Source organism: Leptodactylus fuscus, chromosome 1 (genome assembly GCF_031893055.1).
Source record: "Leptodactylus fuscus isolate aLepFus1 chromosome 1, aLepFus1.hap2, whole genome shotgun sequence".
Classification (NCBI taxonomy): Eukaryota; Metazoa; Chordata; class Amphibia; order Anura; family Leptodactylidae; genus Leptodactylus; species Leptodactylus fuscus.
The window spans coordinates 327,528,390-327,554,076 of record NC_134265.1 but is presented as its reverse complement, the minus strand read 5'-3'; the positions used below and the strand labels follow the sequence as shown (position 1 = coordinate 327,554,076).

The following is a 25,687-nucleotide window of genomic DNA, read 5'->3' as shown; positions in this document are numbered from 1 at the left end:
ACATGTTTGCCTAAAAAAACAACTGCGCTCATAACACAATACGCCAGATACTAAACTACAAGCCAATAACTCTCAAACAATCACCGCATGAATTATGCATGGAGAAAAATATAAAACATCTGAGAAAATGATAGCAATGTCACGATATCCGGAGAAACAATGCTTTTACTGAAAATGAGAATGGTGTACAGGAAGAAAAACAGGAGAGAACTCACAAATTGTCTAGTGTGGGTCCTAGAAGGTAAAACAATAGGAGACGGAGGGATATGGAAGATATACAGTATGGTAGATAGATGATAGATAGATAGATAGATAGATATTAGATAGATATTAGATAGATAGATATTAGATAGATAGATTATAGATAGATAGATTATAGATAGATAGATTATAGATAGATAGATTATAGATAGATAGATTATAGATAGATAGATTATAGATAGATATTAGATAGATATTAGATAGATATTAGATAGATATTAGATAGATATTAGATAGATATTAGATAGATATTAGATAGATATTAGATAGATATTAGATAGATATTAGATAGATAGATATTAGATAGATATTAGATAGATAGATAGATAGATAGATATTAGATAGATATTAGATAGATAGATAGATAGATAGATAGAAGATAGATAGATAGATAGATAATAGATAGATAGATAGATAGATAGATAGATAGATAGATAGATGATAGATAGATAGATAGATAGATAGATAATAGATAGATAGATATTAGATAGATATTAGATAGATAGATAGATAGATAGATGATAGATAGATAGATAGATAGATAGATAATAGATAGATAGATAGATAGATAGATTATAGATAGATAGATGATAGATAGATAGATAGATGATAGATATTAGATAGATTATAGATAGATAGATAGATAGATTATAGATATGATAGATAGATAGTCTTTATTTTAATGCTGATTGTTGTTTATAAATAGGAAATTATTTGCCATGGCAATAAAATAAAAATAAGTACTCTATGACTGGGGATAATACTTAGATGTGTGAATTACGCTGTAATGTAGCAGCAACATTTAGAACACTGCGATAATTAGCTGTCAAGATATATAACAACTAGTTCAATTGTCTGGGCAGGTTTTTTCACTTCCTGTCAGTTTTAACCATACAGTTGTGTTTCACTGTAATATAACGCTTCACATTAGCGGTCAGGTTTGTGTTTGCAGGACCTTTCTCCGCCTATGTGACACAGACGCAGCAGAGCTGGATTGTCATTTGACACTTTGTGAATGTGATAACTTTAAACCTCATTTATCAAAACAGTCAAACTGTATTTGTTGCCCATAGCAACCAATCAGAGCTCAGCTTTTAATTTTAAAACAACTCTTGGAAAATGAAAGCTGCACTGTGATTGGTAGCTCTGTTACACAGTTTTGTTGCCTGCAGCAACCAGTCATAGGTCAGCTTTCTGGACTAGCTTAAGAAATATAAGCTGACCTCTGATTGGTTGTCTTCAGCAACAAAACCATCTAACAGAGCTACCAATCACAGCGCAGCTTTCATTTCCCAAGAGGTGTTTTAAAACTGAAAGCTTAGCTTTAATTGGTTGCTATAGACCTGCTAAACTGCTTTGATAGGTGAAGCCAAAGGTTATGGGCTTATCTCGCAGTACAAATGTCCTTCGGTGTCATAGGACCAGAAGAACAGATTAAACCAAAGTGAACACACCCTTAAAGAAACATGGCGCCCAAAGCAACCAATCACAACACAGCTTTAATTTGTCAAAAGCCCTCTAGATCTGAAAGCTGTGCTGTGATTGGTTGCTATGGGCGTCAAAGACATTCTCAGAAATCTGCCCCATTACTTCAACCAAGTCACAAACTTGTCTCTGTTACATCTGTAGATTTTAATTCTATTATATGACACTGTCATCCCTGATAATCCCCATTATTCCATATTATGGCTATAATACACGACTCGGTGCTGCACCTATAAGGATTTACATGGTAATATCGGAAACTGTATCTGACTCCTACATTCTGTACCTTGGTACATCTCGTTCCTTCGTTTCTATGGCAAAGTGTAGGCTGAAATTACGACATTTTGAGTCATAACATCCACATACTCGAGAGGGAGTTTATTTTTATATGAAAAATGGGTCAGTCGGCTTCTTACGCTAAAACATTTTCAGTGGATACCATGTGACGATCAATATACGCAGAGAACACAAAGACCTGGCCGATAACGTAACGTAAAAAGGGGATTAGAAGTAAAGGCAGAGCTTATCCCATAAATAATGACACAGAACATAGGCCATGTATGGAGTCGTAGCTTAGCACCCGTACTGAGCTGCGGGACTTAAAGGAGGTGATGGAAATGGGGGCGACATTTTGGGGGAAAACCCCCCCAGGCATTTCTTTTAAAGGGGCTCTATCAGCAAAATCATGCTGATAGAGCCCCACATATGCGTGAATAGCCTTTAAAAAGGCTATTCAGGCACCGTAAAAGTTATATTAAACTACCCCCCCCCCCGTTTTAAAATAAAACCCTAAAAAAGAATATGATCTACTTACGCATCGTGCACGCTGGGCGGGCATTCAGGGTGCGCCATCTTCTTCATCCACACCTCTTCTTCCTCCGATGTCCTCTGGTCCCGTCCTCCTCCGGCGCTCGCGAGCGGACACTGATATAAAAAAAATGGCCTGTGCGCATGCGCAGTATCCATAGTAGAAGCTGCATGCTACTGCGCATGCGCCCAGGCCATTTTTTTATATCGATGTCAGTTCGCGAGCGCCGGAGGAGGACAGGACCCGAGGACATCGCAGGAAGAGGAGGCGTAGATGAAGAAGACGGCGCACCCTGAATGCCCCCCCAGCGTGCACGATGCGTAAGTAGATCATATTCTTTTTTAGGGTTTTATTTTAAAATGGGGAGGGGGGGGGGTAGTTTAATATAACTTTTACGGTGCCTGAATAGCCTTTTTAAAGGCTATTCACGCATATGTGGGGCTCTATCAGCATGATTTTGCTGATAGAGCCCCTTTAATCTCATTTATAACCCTTTAGGGGAGATCTATAAGGGTATGTTCACACAGAGGAAAAGGTCGCGGAAGCTTTGTGAATATTCCGCGCGGCTAGCATCGGCATTCCGTCGTGGCATACCGCTCCTGATTAGGCTCGAATGAATGGGCCTAAACAAGAGCGTATCTAGAGCCCTGGACGCCACAGCTGATTCCGTTGATTCGCTTCTTTTTTCCACTACTAGTGGGAAAAAAAACAAGCGGTTCCCATTGAAGTCAATGGGAGCCATTTTTGCTGACGGATTTTGAGGCGGATTCTGCCTCAAAATCCACTAGCAAAAAGATCCGTGTGAACATAACCTAACAGAGATCACTTTTGTGGCATTAAAACGTTGCAAACTTGCAACAATGTTTGTCCCAATTGTCCCAATTTGCTACTTTCTGTAAGGGATGAATTTGGGGAGGGGGCTATCAGCCCCATCAGAGTGATCTTCTACACCAATTCACTGGCAAGATTTCAATACAGGCATAGTCAGGATGCATCAGATTTATGATCATAGATCAGGCTTATCCTCCGCTGGAGCAGAAATTACCAAGACCAGTATGGAAACCATCGGTCTTGATAAATCTCCCACTTAGACTATAATGTCCATATGTTGTATTAGAGGATGTTCACACTATTATTGTAAATGTCTGATGCTCTCATTCGGCATAGGATGAGAGCAATGGGCTTTAATGGCAGTGACACACCTACTGGAGCCATGGCATACCTGATTTAAACTACTTCATTTTAGTCTCAAAAACAGAAAAAGCGTCTGCTGTAGATGATAGTAAGTTTTGTATCTTACCCCAAGTGCTTTATTCAGTTGGAGTAAGTCAGTAATTCTCTATAATGTCGTATATAATTCTGCTGATGGTTCTAAGAGTAAAAGAGTGTTATGTGTATTGTCTATGAAATATCATGGCAGGTAGTCTGCACCCACCAGTTCAGGAAGAACTGGTACGTGGTAGGTGGGTATGGTTAGGGTACACCATTTAAAGTTGTCCTTATACAGCAACAAGAAGCTTTAGAATGTTGGGCAACACCCTCTGTCATGGACATAAATAAGTGACAGACCATCCCACAAGAGTCCATCAACCAAATGATCAAGCATGAACCAAGCTGGAACTATAAGATATCCAGATGAAGAAACTTAACTATGAGCGTCTCTGATGATGTAAGCTAATGAGACTTTGACTGATATTTCTGGAGGTTTTCCCTGTAACTATTTACCTTGAAGATTTTAATAAATCTGCATGTTTTTATAAGAAGCTGACTCCTCCTATCATGTTACCTTATGGGTTTACACGTGAGTAAGGATTTCACCAAATATTGTATATTTTACAGAGTTAATGGGAGCTGAGTGAGAGACAGAGGCACAAAAGGGTAGATACTAGAATGACAGACTATGCCAACACTGCGACCTAGAAGACGAGACCCACTTCCTGCTACTTCCTGCTCCTGCACCAAATACTCAGCTGTGAGGGCCGTCTACTACCAAAGACTCTCTGCCCACATCCCCGACTTCACATCTGCAGACAAGAAGAGGAAACTCTACATCCTACTGGGAGAAGAGGAGGCCACTGTGGAGATCGCTGCCCAATACGTGTCCAGCTGTCAGTAAACAAGAGGAAGATGAGACGCATGGACTATCAAACCACCCATCCCCCATGGACTATTAAACACCCCTAAGGCGCCCCATCACCTGTCTACCCCATACCCACCGACACCCACACGGCCCAAACAAGAACGAGGACACTCAAACCCCCAACCCATGGACCCCATACCCACCCCCCTCCAACATCCTTTTGCTTTGGCAACACCAAATGTCTTATCCTTTGGTAATGCTAATAAAGCTCATTTGTATTTGAATGGTGGGGGGAAAATCAGGTGTGGCCTGGTAAGCTGTGGATCCAGTAGGTGGCGCTGCCTCCTGTGGCTGTTAGGCCTCATGCACATATTTTTATCCACAACTGAGGGTCAGCAACTGTGTATAAAAGTACGGACCCATATATGTCAGTGGTCTAATACAGACAGCCATACTTCTTACAGCTATGTAACACGGCTCTGTCAATTCAATTTAATGAATGGGTCAAGGAAAATCATAGATGACACACGGATACCAATCCATGTGTCATCCATGCAGTTTTCCCTGACCCAAAGACTGTATGCGGTCATGTGCATGCAGCCTTAGTCAAATTAGGCAGGTTAGGGTTGCATATAGGAGAGGCATAGCTAGCCTCTACTTCAACAATTCAACACCCAAAAATGCTGAGCTCTTAGGTGTATTAGCAGTGACAGGCAGGCACTCCAAGAGCCAAGCTAGCGCCACCTACTGGAGCCATGACACACCTGATTTAAACGCACAAAAAGGGGCTTCTGTAGTTAATAGTAAGTTTTGTATCTCACCCCAAGTGCTTTATGTACATCAATACCAGTCATTAATTCTCTATGTATTGACCTATATGATCCTGCTGACGGGTCTGAGAGTGAAAGAGTGTTATGTGTATTGTCTATGGGACATCATGGCAACGAGTCTGCCCCAACAACTCAGGAAGAACTGAAAATAAGAGATGAACAGGCAGAGGGGAAAACTGCTAAACTTCTAGAATACAAGTTACATAATATATTCCACACTGTACCTCTGATGTATACAAGATTCGTTGGAAGGGTAAATGGGGCTCATTGTCTTCAGGGCAGTGGCCCTAGTTTTATCACACTGTAATATTCTAATAGTCTGAACAGAGGCATAACATGAAGCTCCTGGACCCCAGAGCAAATTGTGTAATGAGGTCTCCCCTTCTTAATACCATATATACTCGAGTCAGTGGCGTAACTACCGCTGAGGCAGCTGCCACAGGGCCCGACACGTCAGGGGGCCCGGGCCCCCGACGTGTCAATTTGAATGTTTCTTTTTTTTTTTAACTTAAGAATGGGGCCGGGGGCTAACTTGAAACTTTTTTTTTTTTTTTGAGGGGGGGGGGGGGGGGGGAGAGGACATCTCCTGAGGCCAGGGCATCTCCGCTGTTAACTCTTATAGCGGAGATGCCGAAGCTCGCTGTTACACACCCGGCATCCGGATCCTCCGAGTCAGAGTGACCCTCCGCAATAGTAATGTATAGAATCTCCCATAGACGGTGATACACTTGTATTGCCGTCTGTGGGACTTGCAATCAAATGATTGCAGGTTCAAGTCCCTGGGGAGGAGGGGGGGAATTTAAAATAAATAAAGGTACTTTTCAGTTATCGGGCCACTAAGGGACATAATACTGTCTGCAGGGGCCACTAAGGGACATAATGCTGAGTGCAGGGGCCACTAAGGGACATAATACTGTCTGCAGGGGCCACTAAGGGACATAATACTGAGTGCAGGGGCCACTAAGGGACATAATACTGTCTGCAGGGGCCACTAAGGGACATAATACTGTCTGCAGGGGCCACTAAGGGACATAATACTGAGTGCAGGGGCCACTAAGGGACATAATACTGAGTGCAGGGGCCACTAAGGGACATAATACTGTGTGCAGGGGCCACTAAGGGACATAATACTGAGTGCAGGGGCCACTAAGGGACATAATACTGTGTGCAGGGCCACTAAGGGACATAATACTGAGTGCAGGGGCCACTAAGGGACATAATACTGTGTGCAGGGACCACTATGGGGGATAATACTGTGTGCAGGGGCCACTAAGGGACATAATACTGTGTGCAGGGGCCACTAAGGGACAGCGCGCAGGAATGCAGAGGAGGGAGTCGGTCGAGGTCTTCGGTGTCGGTCGGTCGGTCGGTCGGGGGGAGGGGGGGGCCCATGTCAAAAGTTTGCCACGGGGCCCCGCCATTCCTAGTTACGCCACTGACTCGAGTATAAGCCGACCCGAATATAAGCCGACGGGGGAAATGCAGCAGCTATTGGTAATTTTTACAAAATTAAAATGGTCAGAGTTTTTTTTTTTTTTTTTGCTTGACTTGAGTATAAGCCGAGGGTTTTTTTTTCAGCAAAAAAACTGTGCTTAAAAATTCGGCTTATACTCGAGTATATACGGTATTTACTATCTATAATACTGATGACTTATGTTGTAGAGAGGTCTTTTGGCCCCCCTTAGGCCTCAATGCAATCCCTATAGATACAAGCAGGACATATAGATACAGGTGCAATATTTATTGTGTTGATCTGTTTACTCAACTCAACACTATACAAACAACGCAATACACCAAGGCCGATACCGCCCACACTCAGCAATGATGTAACACGCAGGAGATTTGATGCTATTATGTCGTGGAACGTCGGCAGCAAATGTAATATAATCCAATTGTCTTGCTCAGAATATCTTCTGCATTCAAAGCATCATAGAAAGAAATGACAATATGTAGAAAATATAAAATTAGAGAGAGATCTGGAGATGAAGGGCGGCCTTGTGTGAACCATTGGCATATAGAACACAAGGGTATTATGGGGTGAATGGGTTACAAGCATCCAACGCTGTCATTGATCAATGTCATGTAACTAGTGATGGATGAGAGTTTATAGCCGGGGCAAGTGAGTAGCCCAATATGAGGGGTGTAGAGGTTGTCACTTTATGGGGCCCTTGTGGCAATAAATCAGGGCTATACTGTTGCCACTGATATGACAATCTACATTTGTCACTATATTAGGGATCTGGGGAGATTTGAACATGTCACATTAGTTCATTTGTTCATTTCTGTTTTAGCAGCCTCAGGGTGCCAGAAGTTGCTAAGTAATAGGAGTGTCGATGCAGTTCACCGGAACCATTCTATGCAGTAGAGGGCGCTGCTGCGTCACTCCTATTACTTGAATAGGATCAGTGTTGCCTTCCACTAGGCTGCTAGAACAGCTGATCTGTGTGGGGTCCAGGTGTTGGACCCTAACAGATCATTTATTGATAACCTATCCTGTGGACAGGTCATAACTAGTGAAATAGAAATTGGGGCCGGACAACCTGTAACTCACACTGCCACTTCCTATGATTAAAGGAGTTTTCTGGGCTAAAAACATTGATGACCTATTCTAAAGATAGGTCACTAAGGCCCCATTCACATCTGTGTTCGGGTTTCTGTTTGAGGAGTCTGCTTGGGGACCCCCTGAACGGAAAACTATACGGATTAAAAAGTAGTGACCTAAGGAAACCACACGGACCCCTTAGACTATAATGGGGTCCATGTGGTTCCGCTTGGTTTCTGCACGAATCACGCGGAGAGAAGAGTGCTGCTTGCAGGACATTTCTCTCCACATGTTTTGTATGGAAATCATGCGGAAACCAAATGGACCCCATTATAGTCTATGGAGTTCATGAGTTTCCCAGGTTACCACTTTTTAATATGTATAGGTTTCCGTTCGGGGGGTCCCCAAGCAGACTCTTCAAACGGAAACCCGAACGCAGATGTGAATGGGGCCTAACATCAGATTTGTCAGGGTCTAACACCTGGCATACTCAACGATTAGCTGTTCTCAGCAGCTCATACACAGAGAGTGGAGTAGGAAGCAGACAGCGCTGTTCTCCGTGTAGTGGTAGAACTAAGTCACTGCAATTTATTATTCAAATGAATCTGCAGTACCTGGTCTGGCCACTACACAGAGAACAGCACTGTCTGCTTCCTGCTCCATTCTCTGTGTATGAGATGGGCATGGACTAATAAGCACTGGGAAAAAAAGACTTAGGGTGCATTCACACTGAGTAAACGCTAGCTTATTTTGTAGAGTAAAATTACACTTGTAAATTTTGCTATCCCATTGACTTCAATGACATTTTACAGGCGTATTTTTTACAGGCGTATTTTTTACAGGCGTATTTTTTACAGGCGTATTTTTACACTTGTAAAAAAATATCATTGAAGTCAATGGGATAGCAAAATTTACAAGTGTAATTTTACTCTACAAAATAAGCTAGCGTTTACTCAGTGTGAACTTACCCTTAGATATTGCCATACACAAATCAGATTTTTACTTGTGTGGTGTTTCAGAGGTTCCTAAACTCCCCGTAAAGGCCAGGGGTACAGTGAGAGTCCCCGTGCCACATTCAAATACGTCTGTGCCTTATTTTTATGATTTTGACGCCTTTCTGATAAAATCTGCTAATCCTAAAATAGTATGTGCCCCAAATAATTTTTGCTACGACATGACCGTAATGTCTCCATCATGTGCAACGTATTCTCAGCTATAAAGAGGTGAATTACATATATTGCTATTCTTACAGATGACTCATAAAGAAAATGACTATTTCTGATGTTTTCATAGCCTGTAAGAGCAGAGTCGGATACAGTATATGGATTTACTGCTCCTTATAAGCTGTCACTGAAGGATCTCATTACAAGCTGCACATCCATCATCACAATCCTATAGTAGTACACAGCTATAATAGCTATAGAAACATCATTAATGACAGGTAATGTGAACTCCCTCTGGTCAGTGACATGACTGCGCTCACCAAAACATCTGGATTTACTGAAGGACACAGCTGCGCGAAAAGGCTCTGTTCACATTAGCTTATAGCTAGCCATATGCAAATAGAATTGTTATGTTGCCATAGCGGTTTCTGGTATTTCGGACATGTGGAGTAATTGCTGGAGTCTGCGTCATTCTCGCTGTCAAAAAACTTGCAACAATGAAGAAGGGGGAAAAAAAACACCAATAAAAAAATAGGAAAAAAAGTGAAATTGGCAAACTTTTGTTTTACGGGCAAAGATTATGTCTTGAGAGTACTATGAGATGAGCAATTGGGCATCTTAGGGTATGTTCACATGGAGTTTTTTGCAGGCGGATTTTGACGCGGAATCTGCCTGCAAAAATAACTGCCATTGTTTCAATGGGAGTCCCTCGCTTTTTTTTCCACTAGCGCAGGGGTGCCCAATACGTCGATCGCGATCTACCGGTTGATCGTGAAGGATGTATGGGTCGATCGCGGGATCGGTGTCTGCTTGTTGACAGCGCAGGCTGAGAATCATCTCTGGACACTGGCAGGGGCCTTGCACTCGTTCAGAGTCAGGGCTGCGGCGGCCCCGCCTGCAAGTGTCCAGAGATGATTCTCAGCCTGCGCTGTCAACAAGCAGACACCGGAGAGCTGTCTCCTGCTCTCACGCTCCGCCCCGCCCACAGGCCCCGCCCCCGCCCACAAGAAGTGGGTAGTAGATCTTATCCCTTGGTCAGTTTAGAAAGTAGCTCACATGCTGAAAAAGTGTGAGCACCCCTGCACTAGCGGGAAAACAAAGCAACATTAGGTGTCCCCGGGCCTAATCAGGAGCGGGATGCCATGGCGGAATGCTAATGCATTAGATTGACATCCAGTTGCTGCTAGGCATGTGGGAAAGTCACACGGCGAAAAATGTGTCCGCCGTGTGAACAAGCCCTAAAAGGTGTTTTCTAGGAGCAATAATACTGAAATTTGAAATTAGAATTTTGCAGAGATTTAGAGCTTGTTCACACGGCGGAAAAAAATTGCTAGTGGGAAAAATAAATGAGGGACTCCCGTTTAAATGAATGGGAGTCATTTTTTGCAGGTGGATTCTGCGTCAAAATCCGCCTGCAAAAAACTCCACGTGAACATATCCTTAAAGGGTTTTCCAACTCTAAATAGATGTTTCATTCTGATGACCTATCCACAGGATAGGTCATCAGTATGTGATCTGTAGGGGGTCCGATACGCAGACCCTGCACAGATCAACTGTTCTAGTAGCCTTCAGGCACAGGGAGCTGGTGCAGTAGACAGGGAGTGTATGCGGGCTACTCCTATATAGGAGTGCAGCTGCAGTTCTCTGGATCACCATTACACAGTAGATGGGGCTGCAGTGTCGTCCCTATCACTTGAATAGGAGCAGCCTGCGTGTGTTTCCCGTCCACTAAACCAGATTCCAGCCCTTGGAGGCTGCCAGAACAAGTGATGTGCGCAGTTCCAAGTCTCGGACCCCAAAGATCACATACTGATGGCCTCTGATCCAGACAAAAGACTGGTGGAGAAAACAGCCATTTTTTTCTTACTTTGGAAATCCCCTTTAATGTTACATAGATCAAAATCCCGGGTTTCCCTTTTCACAGTCATAAATGTATAAGATTACAATCAGTGATAATACCATTAAAAATACAATACTTTTATAATATTGCTGTCTTATCCTCAGAATAGGCCATTCATATTAGCTCAGTGTGGGTTCATCTCTTGGCACCTCTGAATTTGCCATTGGAAGGTGCTGCGGCTTTCATGCTAGACTATGATGAGGCCAGTGTATTCACCAGCAGAGAGCTCCCCGTCTCCCCTGACCCTCAGGCCAGTGACTGCACGACACACAGCAGCCTGTCAGTCCCTGTAGAGAGGGATGGGGGAAACAGAGGAGAGCATGTCCTCATGAATACACCGGACACGTAACTATGAGTCCACCGTACTCCTCCAGCACTCCTATTAGCCAAAGAGTACAAATTCTTTGTGTCATTTTGGCTACCAGAAATACTGACCTCTAGCTGTAATGTGTTGCCATTACATAAAGCAACATACTAAGCTGACAGATCAGCTCAGGTCTATGGCCCGTGTTATGGTCACATATATGTTCAGATAAAACACAAATCAATGCAGATAAAGGAACAGTCATTTTATTAATAAGAGAAGATGGGGAAACCTACCATTGCTTGTGGTTATGATGTCAAGGCAGCCTAATGCAACAGGTGCAAAAAAACAAAAAGAATAAAATCTTAAAGTCCATTAACCATAGTCATCCAGATGAGACACCAAATGAAACACACCGACGTACAAGGTCCACAGCTGTATATCCACTGACAGAGGGGTCACAAACATGGACAAACATCACGATACAACATAAAGCAGATACAACAAATTATCACAGATGCAAACACAACTCAAAGGAAGTCTTCTCTAAATACCCACTTGCTGCAAATTCATCGCACCCCAAAAATATGGTTCATGGCATGCCCTAGAACCCAAGGTGGCCATAGTTCTGGTATGATAATAATAATAATAACCAAACAATGATCAAGAATGACAGTCTGGTCCTGATCACTGCCCTGCTTATTGACCCCGTACAAGGTTCTGACTCACTATCATTACCTTGTGCAAGGATCTAAAACAATCCTTGCTCTGTCATAAGCATGAGACAAGGAGGCCATTGTATCGGGACTACTTCCAGTACATCGTTCTTCTGAAACAAGTGCAGTTTCATCAATGACATTGTCAGTGTCATTGTGCCATTGTTTTGGGACAAGTGTTATTATGGACCACGTGCTATTGCTATGAACCACATGACATTGTGTTATTATGGATCACGTGCTATTGCTATGAACCACATGCCATTGTGTTATTGTTATGGACCACGTGCTATTGCTATGATCCACATGACATTGTGTTATTATTATGGACCACGTGCTATTGCTATGATCCACATGACATTGTGTTATTATTATGGACCAAGTGCTATTGCTATGGACCGCATGACATTGTGTTATTATTATGGACCAAGTGCTATTGCTATGGACCACATTCCATTGTGTTATTGTTATGGACCACGTGCTATTGCTATGAACCACATGACATTGTGTTATTATGGATCACGTGCTATTGCTATGAACCACATGCCATTGTGTTATTGTTATGGACCACGTGCTATTGCTATGATCCACATGACATTGTGTTATTATTATGGACCACGTGCTATTGCTATGATCCACATGACATTATGTTATTATTATGGACCACGTGCTATTGCTATGGACCACATGACATTGAGTTATTATGGACCAAGTGCTATTGCTATGGACTACATGTCATTGTGTTATTGTTATGGACCACATGTCATTATGTCGGTGTTAATAACCAAATGCCACTGAGATATTTGTGTATATCTACTCTTTTTATAATTATTGTCCCCTTGTATGGCGCCCAACTTACAATTTCTCAATTCACATTTACCAACATATGTCACTTCCTACTGTATTCCTATGGTAACGACCATAGCAGCATCTAATAAGACCCAACCATTTCCACTATTGCCGCTCTTCCTCTTGGTTCTGCATAAAGTTACACACCTACGGAGCAGCTGAGACGTGCAGACTTTCACAAAACCATCATCATTGTCATCACCATAGAAACTAGCCTGAATAATCAGACGTAATAGCAAAGCAGAATAAGACGCCTCTCATAAACCTGCCATACATTGTTTATGAACTAATAGAGCTCAGAAATAATTCACAACCAGTCTATAACATATGATATCCTACACTGTATTAAAGTGATGCGAGTAGAAAGTTGATTTGACCTTTTGATGATCTTTTTACCTTAATGGGCTTGACACAGTGAATGGACGGTATAACCAATCCTACAATAAGTTACTCATTGAAAATTATATACAATAAAGTCCATAATCCATTTTCTGATTTGGCTCATACACCAAATCAAGTCACAACACATCCTGAAGTTCCCGGCATTGACTTATATGGAGCTACCTTCCAAAAGGTGGTGCTAGTGGAACAGCCTTTGTGTTTCCATCATGGCTTTGCATAGCTTACAATCATGCTTCAGTGTCTTTCCTACCCTCTTTGATTTGTACACGTTAAAGGAGTTGTCCAGGATAACCTGATAATTAACCCCTAAACTAAACTAGCTTCTAATTTACTTCAGTTTTTTTTTTTAAAGTATAATTACCCATATCCATGGAGCGGTCATGTGACCGCTTCAAGGACACTTTCTCATAATCCGGTGACGTTCCATTTCACTGCTTCCAAAACGGAATGTCACCATTGCACTTCCCCCTTCCCTATCCACATCAATACTTAGCAAGCCTTCCTATGTCCAGGGAACGGGTCCCTCCCTGTCTTCCTGTCTTCTAGTAGTGGGCGGAATAGGTTAGCTAGGGAGACGGAGGAGGGTGGGAGGGGCTAGTAATGGGCGAGATCATTAGTCAGTGAAAGTGGGAGGGGCTAGGCTTAGTGAGATGGAGGCTTTTATAATGGAGTGAGAGAGGAGGGGGAGGCTGAGTGAGAGAGAGTTAGTGCAGCAGCTACACAGGAAGCTGCACAGCAGGAAGCTAACACCTTGTAAACAGAGGCAGAGCATACCAGCAGCTCCCAGAGACACTCAGAAATCACTCCAAACCCTGCTAAAAAGATATATGGGTGTACTTATTAACCCATCACTACCAGACCTCTATAAAAAAAAGATTTTTTTTGTCCGGAAAAAAACCTTTAAGTTAAGAATGCCCCCATGACACCAAGAACTTCTGATCTTGGTGTTTAATTATTATAAAGGGGGGGGGGGGGGTCTGATTCTGTACATAATAGATGCATTATATAGTAAGGCATACCACTTTTAAATAAAATATATGATCCACCATATTGGCTTTCAAAAGTGGGGATGGTCTTCTAAAAAAAAAGAAAAGAGTAATTTGCATAATACATGGTGGAACTGAAATCTGTCAAAGGAAACCTAGTCTGTAATGGGGGTGGTCTTCTCCAAGAGGTGGTGTTCCGGAGAGCCTTCACCATATTCCTTTAAAGTTGGCGTTTAGGACTCAGTAATATCAAATTCCTCTCTATGGGAAATCGTCCAGAAGAGCAATAAACCTTTTTGTTATATTTAACTTTGTTTACAGGAAGCATCATCTATGAATAAATGATCAAATAATCCTCTATCTATCGGAGTAGATATTGATTATTTGGATGAAATAAAAATGTAACCTTGCTAATCATCATTTCACTTTAGGCTCTTGTCAAGGCTTTTAGCTTGCTGCACTATTCTAAAGATAAAACCCATCATATTGGCAAGCTATATCTATTGAGCCTACAATGCTAAATGGTAACATTAGGGAGATCTTGCATAGTATCCAGATTCAGTGCAAGCCAAAAACCCATCTCCAGCTACTTAAAGATGTGCAGACTTACTTTTCTCCCCCTGAGGATATTTTTTCTATAGCTGGTGTCCTTAGTAAAGGCAGCCATACACCTTAGACTGCTGTCAGCCATCCGCTATCTCTCCTGACCCCTATACACATTCATGCTCAGCTCAGCCAAACCGGTATGGATTCTCAATAGAGAGGAAGGAATAAGCTGCTGCTTGTCTGTTTTGACAACAAAAAGATCAAACATGTTGGAATCCAATATGCCCAATCCTTCTTTTTCTCTTCCCATCTTCTATTGAGGGAGAGTTGGGACACCCCCATACACATAAGATGGCCAGTTGGTCCTATCACATTGGCTGGTTTAGATGAGGTTTCTCTAATGTTCATGACTATCTGAAGTTTCTGAAGCTATTTCTTACTAATCCCACTATAATATAATAAGTTAAATTGATTGTTTTTTCTTATATACATTGCTTTTAAACAGCTGCCCCTTTGTTACAGTTGTTTAGGTAATGATGTCCTGCAATGACTTGCTGTCAGTTGTACTTCTCTTTTGCTCACTGTCACTTCATTAGCTGCTGCCCAGCATGTGAAACATAATACCAAGAAATGGGTAGAGGTGGGGAGAACCAGGGAATATTGGGAATAAAAGGTGTGATGTGTAATTGCCTGTTTGAGAAGGGAATGTTGGAACTTATGTACTCCAGGAAGGGAAATAGAGGAGATAAACATGCATTTAAAGTACATGATATCACACAAGCAGGATATAAACACCAGGAGCATAGAAATATCACTGCCTGTAAAACTGGCTGACAGAGACATGTCTACACATCACATTACTACTTGACTAAGCTTACTGTATATAAATCATTTACACATAAAACAAAATACTAAAAAACCCTATGAGGGAAATATTGACTCTCTAGCAGGCAGAACTGTAAATGCAGCAATATATTATCATACAGGCTGTAACAGGATCAGTAGAAGATAAGCAAAGGATTTACAAAGTTTCTATGTAGAATAATTCTATATGTAAAATGACAAAACTATCTTGCACTCAGTTAGGAAGTATGTAACTTAAAGGGGTATCCCAGCAGGGACATTTATGACATATCCACAGTTCCAACTCTAACCTGTTTCTGTCTTGAAAATAGGGATCCTTGTTCTGTCTGTAACCTCTGTCCATGGTGCTGAAACATTCCCTAGTAATAACTGCAGTTTACTCAATCTAGAACAGGGATCAGCAACCTTTAGCACTCCAGCTGCTGTGAAACTGCAATTCCCAACATGCTCCATTCACTTCCATGGAGGTTCCAAGAGCAGCAGAGCAAGTATGCATGCTGGGAGTCGTAGTTTTACATCAGCTGGAGTGCCGAAGGTTGCCTAACCCTGATCTAGAAGCTCCTTTGCGAAAAGAATGGAAGCATGGAAACTGTAGTCCTTTAAACTGATAATCCCATCCATTGCAAGGCCTAACTGAATCAATTTTTTAAATTATATTTTTAGGTATATATCATCTTTTATGCAACGTGCTTCTTTATGGTAATGCAGTATAGCACCAATAATGACACTGGTTTAAAAAATCCAGCTTGTGTTATGTTATGTGTTTTGAACTCTTGCCTATTTGTATGAACCCCATCCTTAAATGCAGAAAATACACATGACATGCTCAAACAGGTGATCACAAATCACACCTTATTTCAGGTCTACTTGGCTCTTTCCATTTTTATCTGTTTCTCAGTATTGTGTTTCACATGCTGGGCAGCAGCTAATACAGAGTCAGTGAGCTAGGAAACAGCACCACAGACAGGAAATAATTTAATTAATTAATATGTAGCACACAAGCAGCTGTAAATTCAGGCAATGTTTGTTAGAAAACACAGGGAGTATGGAAACTGTAGTCCTTCAAACTAATAATCCCAGCCACATCATTTTTAGCATTGTCTTTTATGTATATAGCATCTGCTATGTAACATGCTGTTTATGATAATACAATATGTCACCATTTGTTTACATTGGTTTAAAAAAGTTCCATATTGTTTTATATTATACAGGAAAATATGACCTGTAGCGGCTGCCCAGCCTCTTTTTAAGGGGCTGTCTATGGATAACAGAACAAGATGAGGACCCTGATATTCTAAGTACAAGTTCTGTAAAGTAAGAACTCAATGTCGAGCAGCTGCTAAAGCAAATAGGATTTTAAGTTGTATAAAGAAAAGACAAAAACCTGTGATTCTAATGTTATACAGGGTGTCCAGGAAGTAAGTACACAAAATGAAAGGGTGGACTTTAGCTGGTATATGAAGCATTTTATATTAATGAACATGTGACCGGAAATGCACCGTGGCGGCACTGGAGGTAGACCCTTGTTACTGTGGCCCCCTCGCTTGCTGGATTTGACCCCACTTGATTTTTTTTTTGTGGGGACATGTCAAGTCCATTATTTACACGTTACCTGTGCCAACCTGCAAAGAGCTTGTGAACCACATCCAGGCTGCTTTCATCGTGTTGAGGGCCATGCCAGGAGTCTGTGAGTGGGTGCGTCAATCCATCTCCCGGCGTTGCACTGTTTGCATTGAGGCAGGCGGCCAGCACTTCCAGCAATTCTTGTAAATAAGTAACAGCGATTAAACTGATTTCCCATTAAAGCGCTCTCTTCTTCGTTTCTCCTTCCACATGACGCAGCGAGGGATAGGAAACTGACCACTCGGTCTATCTGCAGCGCCACAACCGTGCATTTCCGGTCACATTAATAAAAACGCTTCATATACCGGCTAAAGTCCACCCTTACATTTTGTGTACTTACTTTCCGGACACCCTGTATAACACTCATTTTAAGACGAGGTTGTATAATCAACCAATGAATCAATCAGTGAATAATATATTATTCATTAGCATTACATTATATCAATAAAGATCTGATTACCACCTGGTTAAATGAGGCTTTATACCATTTCTCGCAATTATGTATCAGCCCTAAGGTTGGTCATACACTCGACAACTGGATAACTGAAGTAGTCTGTGTCCAGTGATATATTAAATGCTTCTAATGCGTTCTATATCATCCACATCACCCATACTTACTCTAGATTTACACTACAGTTTCAGTCTCCGTAGGAGACTCCTCCTCACATTCCCCCTAAAATCGGCACTGAGAGAAGCCCTGCAAGGAGAACATTGATCTCCGCTGTTTTCAGAGAAACCCGGCAGCCCCCATTATAGTCTATGGGGTCTGGGGGTTTCCGCATGTAACCTCTTCTCAAGAGAATAGGGTTTCCATCTTTCGGGTCCCAAGCAGACCTGAAGGACAGAAACCCGAACGCTAGTGTGAACCTAAAGTTAGTGTTGAGATTTAGCATTTTCAACAACAGAATGCCACTGCGCTCATGGTTCCATTAAGAGCTCGTTCACATGGGGCAAGGGGGGGTGGATTTTGATGCTGAATCCACCTCAGAATCCGCCCCCTCACAATAGAGGTCTATGTAGACCACTAGCTTCCTTTTTTCTGTGAGTGGTATGTTCCCACTCACAGAAAAAAAAAGCGAGCTGCCCTTTCTTCAGGTGGATTCCGCAGCTGATTCAGCCGCGGCATCCGCCTCATGGCAGCACCCTCTGGACTGGGCCCATTCATTTGGGCCTACTCTGGAGTGGGAGGCCGCGACAGTCGCGGCAGGGGCATTTTGGTCCTATTCTGACGCGGCTTTCCATGTCAGAATCAGGACCAAAATACGCGGTCCCTAGCCCCGTGTGAACGGGGCCTAACACAGAAGGGTTTAGGAAGTGGAAGATCTGTCACCAACACTCATTGAACTATATATGGCTGTAGTCTTAAACTTTTACTAGAATGGTTCTTCATGGAATGAACCTTTTCCCTGTAGCTGCCAACACATCTTCAATAGCTGTAGGCCAAACATTTTTTTATCCCAACTCCTCAATACACATGCATACTCTATTTAGCCAAGCATGCATGTGTTGTCAATGGAGAAAGGGGATGGTAACAACACTGGGGAATAGGATGGTAACAACACGGAAGGCCTGGATCTTATGGCTCATCCATATCTATGTGTCAAACTCATGGACATATTGCTAAAATGTCAGGACCTGAGATAGATAATCGAGTGAATATGAAAAAATAGTCCAAGACAGAGCCACATTGACGTGTTCAGAGCTTTATTTTAGAACACATAGTTTTGGATGCTTTGGTAGTATGTATTTTAAAGGGGTATTTTGATCTGGGAAATTTATGGTATAAAGTCCCTCTCCTGATATGCCCACATTATAATATTCCCCTCCAGTTGCCCCCACAGTGTCATGTCTCCCTCCAGTTGCCCCCACAGATTCATGCCCCCTCCTGGTTGCCCCCACAGTGTCATGTCTCCCTTCAGGTTGCCCCCACAGTTTCATGCCCCCTCTCGTTTCCTCCACAATTTTATGTTTCCCTACAGTTGTCCCTACAGTTTAATGCCCCCATCCTGGTTTCCCTCACAGATCCATACCCCCTCCTGGTTGTCCCCATAGTTTTATGTCCCCTCTATTTTCCCCACAGTTTCATGCCCATCTCCTGATTGCCCCCATAATTTCATGTCCCCCTCTAATTGCTCTGCAGTTTCATACCCACCTCCTGGTTGCCCCCATAGTTTCATGTCTCCCTCCTGGTTACCCACATAGTTTCATGTCCCCTACAGATACTTCCTCAGTTTCATGTTTCCTATATGCTACAATGGATCAAAAAAAGAAAAAACTAATACTCACCTTTATCCATTTTCTTATTCTCTGCCCCAGGAGGTGTCTAAAGCTCCCAGGACATCAGGAGAAAGAGGCAAGGGGCAAATGGTGAAGCAGGGAGCAGACGGCTGGTGCCTCTTTTAGGTACAGCATGCTCCTTTCATGGTAAGTCATGCCCCCTTGTCAAAAAAATGGAAAACCCATGGAAACCCATTTTCAAAATAGCCTTTTAAATAGAGAGGTCTCATGCACAGGACACTCATCAACTAACTCTATCGAGAGCTGATTCAAAGAGTGTCTCTGGAGGCTCCAACATGTCAAGTATCTCATGGAGAGCTCAATGAATACTCCATAATGTCCCACAACCCCGTTCACTAAGGCTATATGCACACAACCAAGTGTGCACACAGAGAAAATACGTGGTGGAATGCACTCGGATGAAATCTGAGTGTCATCTGAGTGGCTTCTGTCCCCCATTAACTTTAATGGGGCTTCTGTTCCATTCCAATGTCAAAAAAATTAGAGGACCTACTTGATGATCATTGGGATGGAGCATTGGACCCTACATCGGAAGATCTTTGGCTCTTCAGACATGATAGGACCTACTCTATAACCCTACATTGGAAGAGTCTCGACTCTTCAGACATGATAGGATCTACTCGATGATCATTGGAATGGAGCATTGGAACCTACATTGGAAGAGCTTTGGCTTTTCAGACATGATAGGACCTACTCTATAATCATTGGAATGGAGCATTGCACATCAGAAGAGACTCGGCCTCCACACTGGATCATGTACATGAGGCCTAACAGATTACAGCTGATGTCTTCTAAGGGTCACAACAATATAATACCTTCAGATCAGTTCTTTATCAATGGAGTCGTCTAACTAAAAATAGACAACCCCTTTAAAATTATACCAGGCCAAATTCTACGACAAACCTATATTTAACGGACATGATAAACAAATATGCAAAACCAAGGATGAAACAGACATCAACTGAGGACTTTGGTCATCTGGATTGTTCGTCTCGAGTATATTCATGAGTCTGTATATAGAAACATATAGACTGACCCTAGAAGATAGAGTATAGTGAAGCTGTATTTACAGTAGGATGTAAAGAAAGATGAATGAACATACACATGTAGTATGGACTATCTCCCCTCTGAGGTGGACAATGGGACTCACCACAGCTCATATTTCAGCCCTTGTGAAGCGCAATGGGAAGCTGGGAGCTGGCGTCTCAGGAAAGTCCACAATGTAGGACGAGCATAACTTTTCCACAGCCTGGCAGTCTTTGAGGCGGCTCTCTTTTCTCTCCTAAATTATAAAGATGGAAAGTTTCTTACCATCTTTTTTCTGAGATGGGAGATATGTCATGCAGCTAGGACGCTATCAATGTCAAGTATTAGGTTTAGGGTTGAATCATAAGTCTCGATAAATACTCCCAGCCTCCAATGGAGCATGCCCACAAGCAACCAAAGTGATATACCCTGTAACCTCACCATATCTGTAGTCTGCAATTGTTACTAACCAGATCATATATGCCCTAAATAGTGGCTATAGAGTCCTTATTCCACAAGTTTGAACACCCTCTAACAACCTTAAAGGGATTGTCCAAGCAGTCTTATTTTAGTTACTTCCATTGATTTTGAAGCTAAACTTGATAGTTCTTGGCTGGTTCTGACCCCAGAACATGGGATGGGAACCAGATCTTGGGTTCCTCTGCCCCATCTTTCTCTCCCATAGTCTCAGGTACTTACCTGTGCTATGGGAGCTGATCTTTCTGTAGTCTGCCAAACCTATTGTACAGGTAACTTTGAAAATGTGAGAGGAGGAAGGTGACGGAGTGACCCAGAGATGGAGTGCTGTCACAGATCATGCGATCCAGGGTTGGAACCCAAGGGTGCACCATCAGTAATACCAATGGAAGTAAACATTAGACTGCCTGGACAACCCCTTTAATGTTGGCAGGATCACTTATTGTACAGTACAACGCATGCCGTAGGCAATAAAGAATATAAAAACAATATGTCTATCTTTATTTCCTGTTCATGCTTCACACTCTTCATTTTTAGCCTCTCCTACATTTAAAGGGAACTTGTCATGTTGTATATTCAGTCCTTGATATATGCATAGTGTATGAATAAATGGTAGCTTATTGTACTAAATCTCTGCTAAACCAGTCCTCAGGAGTCCAGTGGGTGGTCCTAATCAATGAAAGCCATCTATGTATGCTCAGATTACTCCACCCACTGGACTCCTAAGCCCAAAATTAAAAGAATTTAATTGAACTATATATCAATCTGCTCAACTCCTCCTTCTCCATAACATGCATGTAGATTGGTCTCTGGGATTTTTAAAGTGACAGGTTCCCTTTATCTCTAGTCAACCCTTGTTATCTAAAACAAATGAGAACCTAGAACAGTGATGTCCAAATAATGGGGCAGGGCTACATATAACCTATAAATATGTGTTTTATATCCCCAGACCCCAACAGAAGACAGATGCATAGGGAGCAGGAGTGCCCTCCAAGGTCAATGACTGGGTCAGAGAACTTCTGCTGCAAAAAAGAGGTCTGCAAAACTGTAAAAGCAGTTCTGGACTATACTATACTATATACTATACTATACTATACTATACTATACTATACTAAGTATAGCTGGATACTGATCACCAAGACCTGGTTCAGGCCAGGTACCGGCTAGCTGATTCATCTTCCAGATGGTATACCTGATATATGGTCAGAAGAAAATCTGCTCTGGCTCAAGTGAACGGGAGCAGAGCTGCAGTTTCCCAGCAACACCGATACAAAGCTCTGTATACTGAATACAGCTTCTGGCTCTGTACACTGTAATGGTGGCTCTAGGGAACTGAAGATCTGCTCCCACTGACTTCAACAGGAACATAGCTGCTTCTAGCTGTATACCTTGTATATGGCTTGTGGAGGACAACTGAGCTGATTGGTGTGGGATCTGGGTGTGGACCCACCCCTGTTTGATACGGGATATGACACCAATATCCTTTATGCCTGAATCTTGGAAAACCCCTTAAAGGAAAGTATGCCCACATAACAACCCACACAGGCTATTGGAGCTCACAATACACATCGCTCTTCTTAGGTTTTCCAATAATTTTCCAATGGAAACAGCATGTGGCAAAAAACTGTTAAAAATACATTAGGTTTTCTACATTCATAAGAGCTGCTGACAAATAATAATAATAATAATAATAATAGTTATTATACTGTAGTTATTAGGCTGCTTAAAAATCCAGGTCACCATTACAGTTCATAATCTACAATCACAAATATGAAATAGTCAATAATAATTTGGCACTATATTATTATTATTATTTTTTTTTTTTTTTTAATGCTGCTTAAAAATCCCAGTCACCATTATAGATCAGAATTTACAATCCTAAATATGAAGTGCTTTATAATAATCCAGTACTACTACTACTTATTATTATTATTATTGTTATTATTATCACTACAGATCATAATCTGAAGTAGTATATAATAATCCAGTACTACTTATTATTATTATTATTATTATTATTATTATTAATAATAATAATATGCTGCTTATATACATGCCAGTTACTATTACAGATCACAATCTACAATCATTACATTTACATATATCAATTAGCGTATAATAATCAAATTTTTTATTAATATTAATATGCTGCTTAAAAATCTGAGTCACTATTACAGATCACAATCTACAATCACAGCTATGTAGTCTATAATAATCCAGTACATTATATCTACAACCACTTATTGCCTCCTGTGTCTATAGGTAAATCCTACTGATGAACAAGGTAACATTAGCTGCACTGTATAGCGGGACGGATACATTTCACATTGTGTGTGCATTGTGTGACAGTATCTGACTGTAGCCGCAGTACATTGTGCAGAGATATGCCAGCCATTATTATGTCATAGCACCAGCCGGATGATCCTGTTACCCCTGCTGGCAGAATCCCTCTCTGAATTGTTTGTCAGCATTACTGAGACATGCGGAGTCCTTTCATATTTTATATCAGTAATAAAGAATGAAAGCAAGCAGAAACAAATCATGGAGCATTATGCACCCGGCACTGAGCATTAGTACAGACTTATGCAAGTCATTGCTGGAATTGTATTCATTGAAATTCTATTTCACCCTCCACTGGCAGGAAGGATCTGCTTTATATCTTCTCTGATTGTATTTGAGGACAAGCACTTCCTTCTAATACAGCGCATTCAGAAAGGGTGAAAAAATGATGGACAAAAAGACAGTTTATGACAAAGGAATATATATTGATTCTTCATCCAGAGCTGCAATCCGAATTCTGCTATCACAGCGCCTGCATCGGAGCTAGCCATTCAGAGCTATGAGTAGCAGCAAGATGGACCTGCTTTATATCTGCTTAGATTTAAGGAAAAGCACTTCCTTCTAATATAACGCATTCCGAAAGCATGAAAAATGGTGGACAAACAGTTAATTCATGACAAAGGAACATACTGATTCTTCATCCAGAGCTGCAATCAGAATTCTGCCAGTCCCGGGTTATTACTTCAGGCCTCAGACCCTTTTCTTTATATGCTTATACAGATCTTGGCTTCGTTGGTTTCCATTATGATAAATTTAGTGTCTGCTTCAGGTACTGTCCAATAGTATGATGTAAAAAATGTTGATACCCCATTGAATGAAACTGGAACATATCAAAGTAGCTCAAAATGAGCAGTGAGGCAAAGTATAAGACACTGGGGGTCATTAATAATTTTTGTCCCCCTTTTTGGCATGTCCTTTTTTTATGCCATGCTATTCACAGTGCCTCATTTACTAAAAGGGTGCAATTGTGTAAAAAAATTCACCTCATGGAAATTGTGATTGCAGTGCTATCAGATATGTTGGGGGGGGGGAGGGGGTGTTCTACATTACCCCTGTACTGGAGTGTATGTGCCCTTTTTAGCAACTTTTTTTTAAAAAGGGGTCATTTCATCCACTGTAATATGTTACCCTATATAAACCAAGCCCACCCTCCCTGACAAATAAGCAAAGTGAGCTCTGTGTAAAAGCCTTAAAGGGATTCTACCGTTAAAATTGATTTTTTTTCTTGTTGACAAGTAGGAATAGCCTTAGGAAAGGCTATTCTTCTCCTACCTTTAGATGTCTTCTCTGCGCCGTCGTTTTGTATAAATCCCGGCTTTCGTTGGTATGCAAATGAGTTCTCTCGCAGCACTGAGAGCGGTCCCCAGTACTCAAACAGCACTGGGGGTGTCCCCAATTCTGCTAAATAACTCTTCAGCGCTGCCTCCATCTTCTTCTGGAACGGCCTCTTCACGCGTCTTCTTCCGGCGCGGATGGTCAAATTTCTAGGCATCGTAGTAGTAAACGGCCATTTTCTTGTGGCCTGTGGGCATGCACAGTCGTCTCTGCCCTAGGCTCGAAGCCTAGAAGTTTGACCGCCCGCGCCGGAAGAAGACGTGTAAAGAGCTCATTCCTGAAGAAGATGGAGGAGTCGCTGGAGAGTTCTCTCACAGCATTAGGGACGCCCCTAGTGCTGTTTGAGCACTGGGGACCGCCCCCAGTGCTGTCAGAGAACTTATTTGTATCCCGACGAAAACCGGGATTTATACCAAATGGCAGCAAAGAGAAGATATCTAAAGGTAGGAGAAGAATAGCCTTTCTTAAGGCTATTCCTATGTGTCAACGAGAAAAAATTTGATTTTAATGGTAGAATCCCTTTAAAACAGGTGCAAACGTGATAATTTTTGTGCATAACACATAAAACAAAAAAAGCACCAGAATTAGAAGAAAGTAGGTGTAAAAGGCTTGATACAAAAAGCAATGGACTCTCAGAGTGGACTGAACATACAGCAGAAGGCTCCAACTCGTAACTCTCCAGCTATGGCCATGCTATACAACTAGGCTTGTTATGGTATTCTACTTTGGTAGGAGTCATTCATACATGCCAACACCAACAGTCCTGCTTTTATGGAACAGACCAACTAACCAGACCATAAAGTTAGACCATGGTTAGCACTAGAGTCCTGGGTTCAAATCTAACCTGTATGG

General features: G+C 41.8%; 1 protein-coding gene across 3 annotated transcripts in view; it reads right to left on the bottom strand.

Annotated features, from left to right (window-relative positions):
• The window catches only part of PPP2R2C (protein phosphatase 2 regulatory subunit Bgamma), a 107,388-nt gene that overhangs the window by 51,874 nt on the left and 29,827 nt on the right, over nucleotides 1-25,687 (bottom strand). Inside the window, exons 1-2 of one of the 3 annotated variants that reach the window (XM_075260805.1) lie at nucleotides 20,808-20,928; nucleotides 11,670-11,699 (exon numbers count right to left, since the gene is read on the bottom strand). The exons of 1 other annotated variant lie outside the window; for it this stretch is intronic. In XM_075260805.1, coding sequence (XP_075116906.1) covers nucleotides 11,670-11,699; nucleotides 20,808-20,817 — 40 coding nt within the window. In that variant the 5' untranslated portion in view covers nucleotides 20,818-20,928. Of the gene's footprint in view, nucleotides 1-11,669; nucleotides 11,700-20,807; nucleotides 20,929-25,687 lie in introns of those variants that run through there. One more of the 3 variants, XM_075260787.1, reaches the window with a different exon arrangement.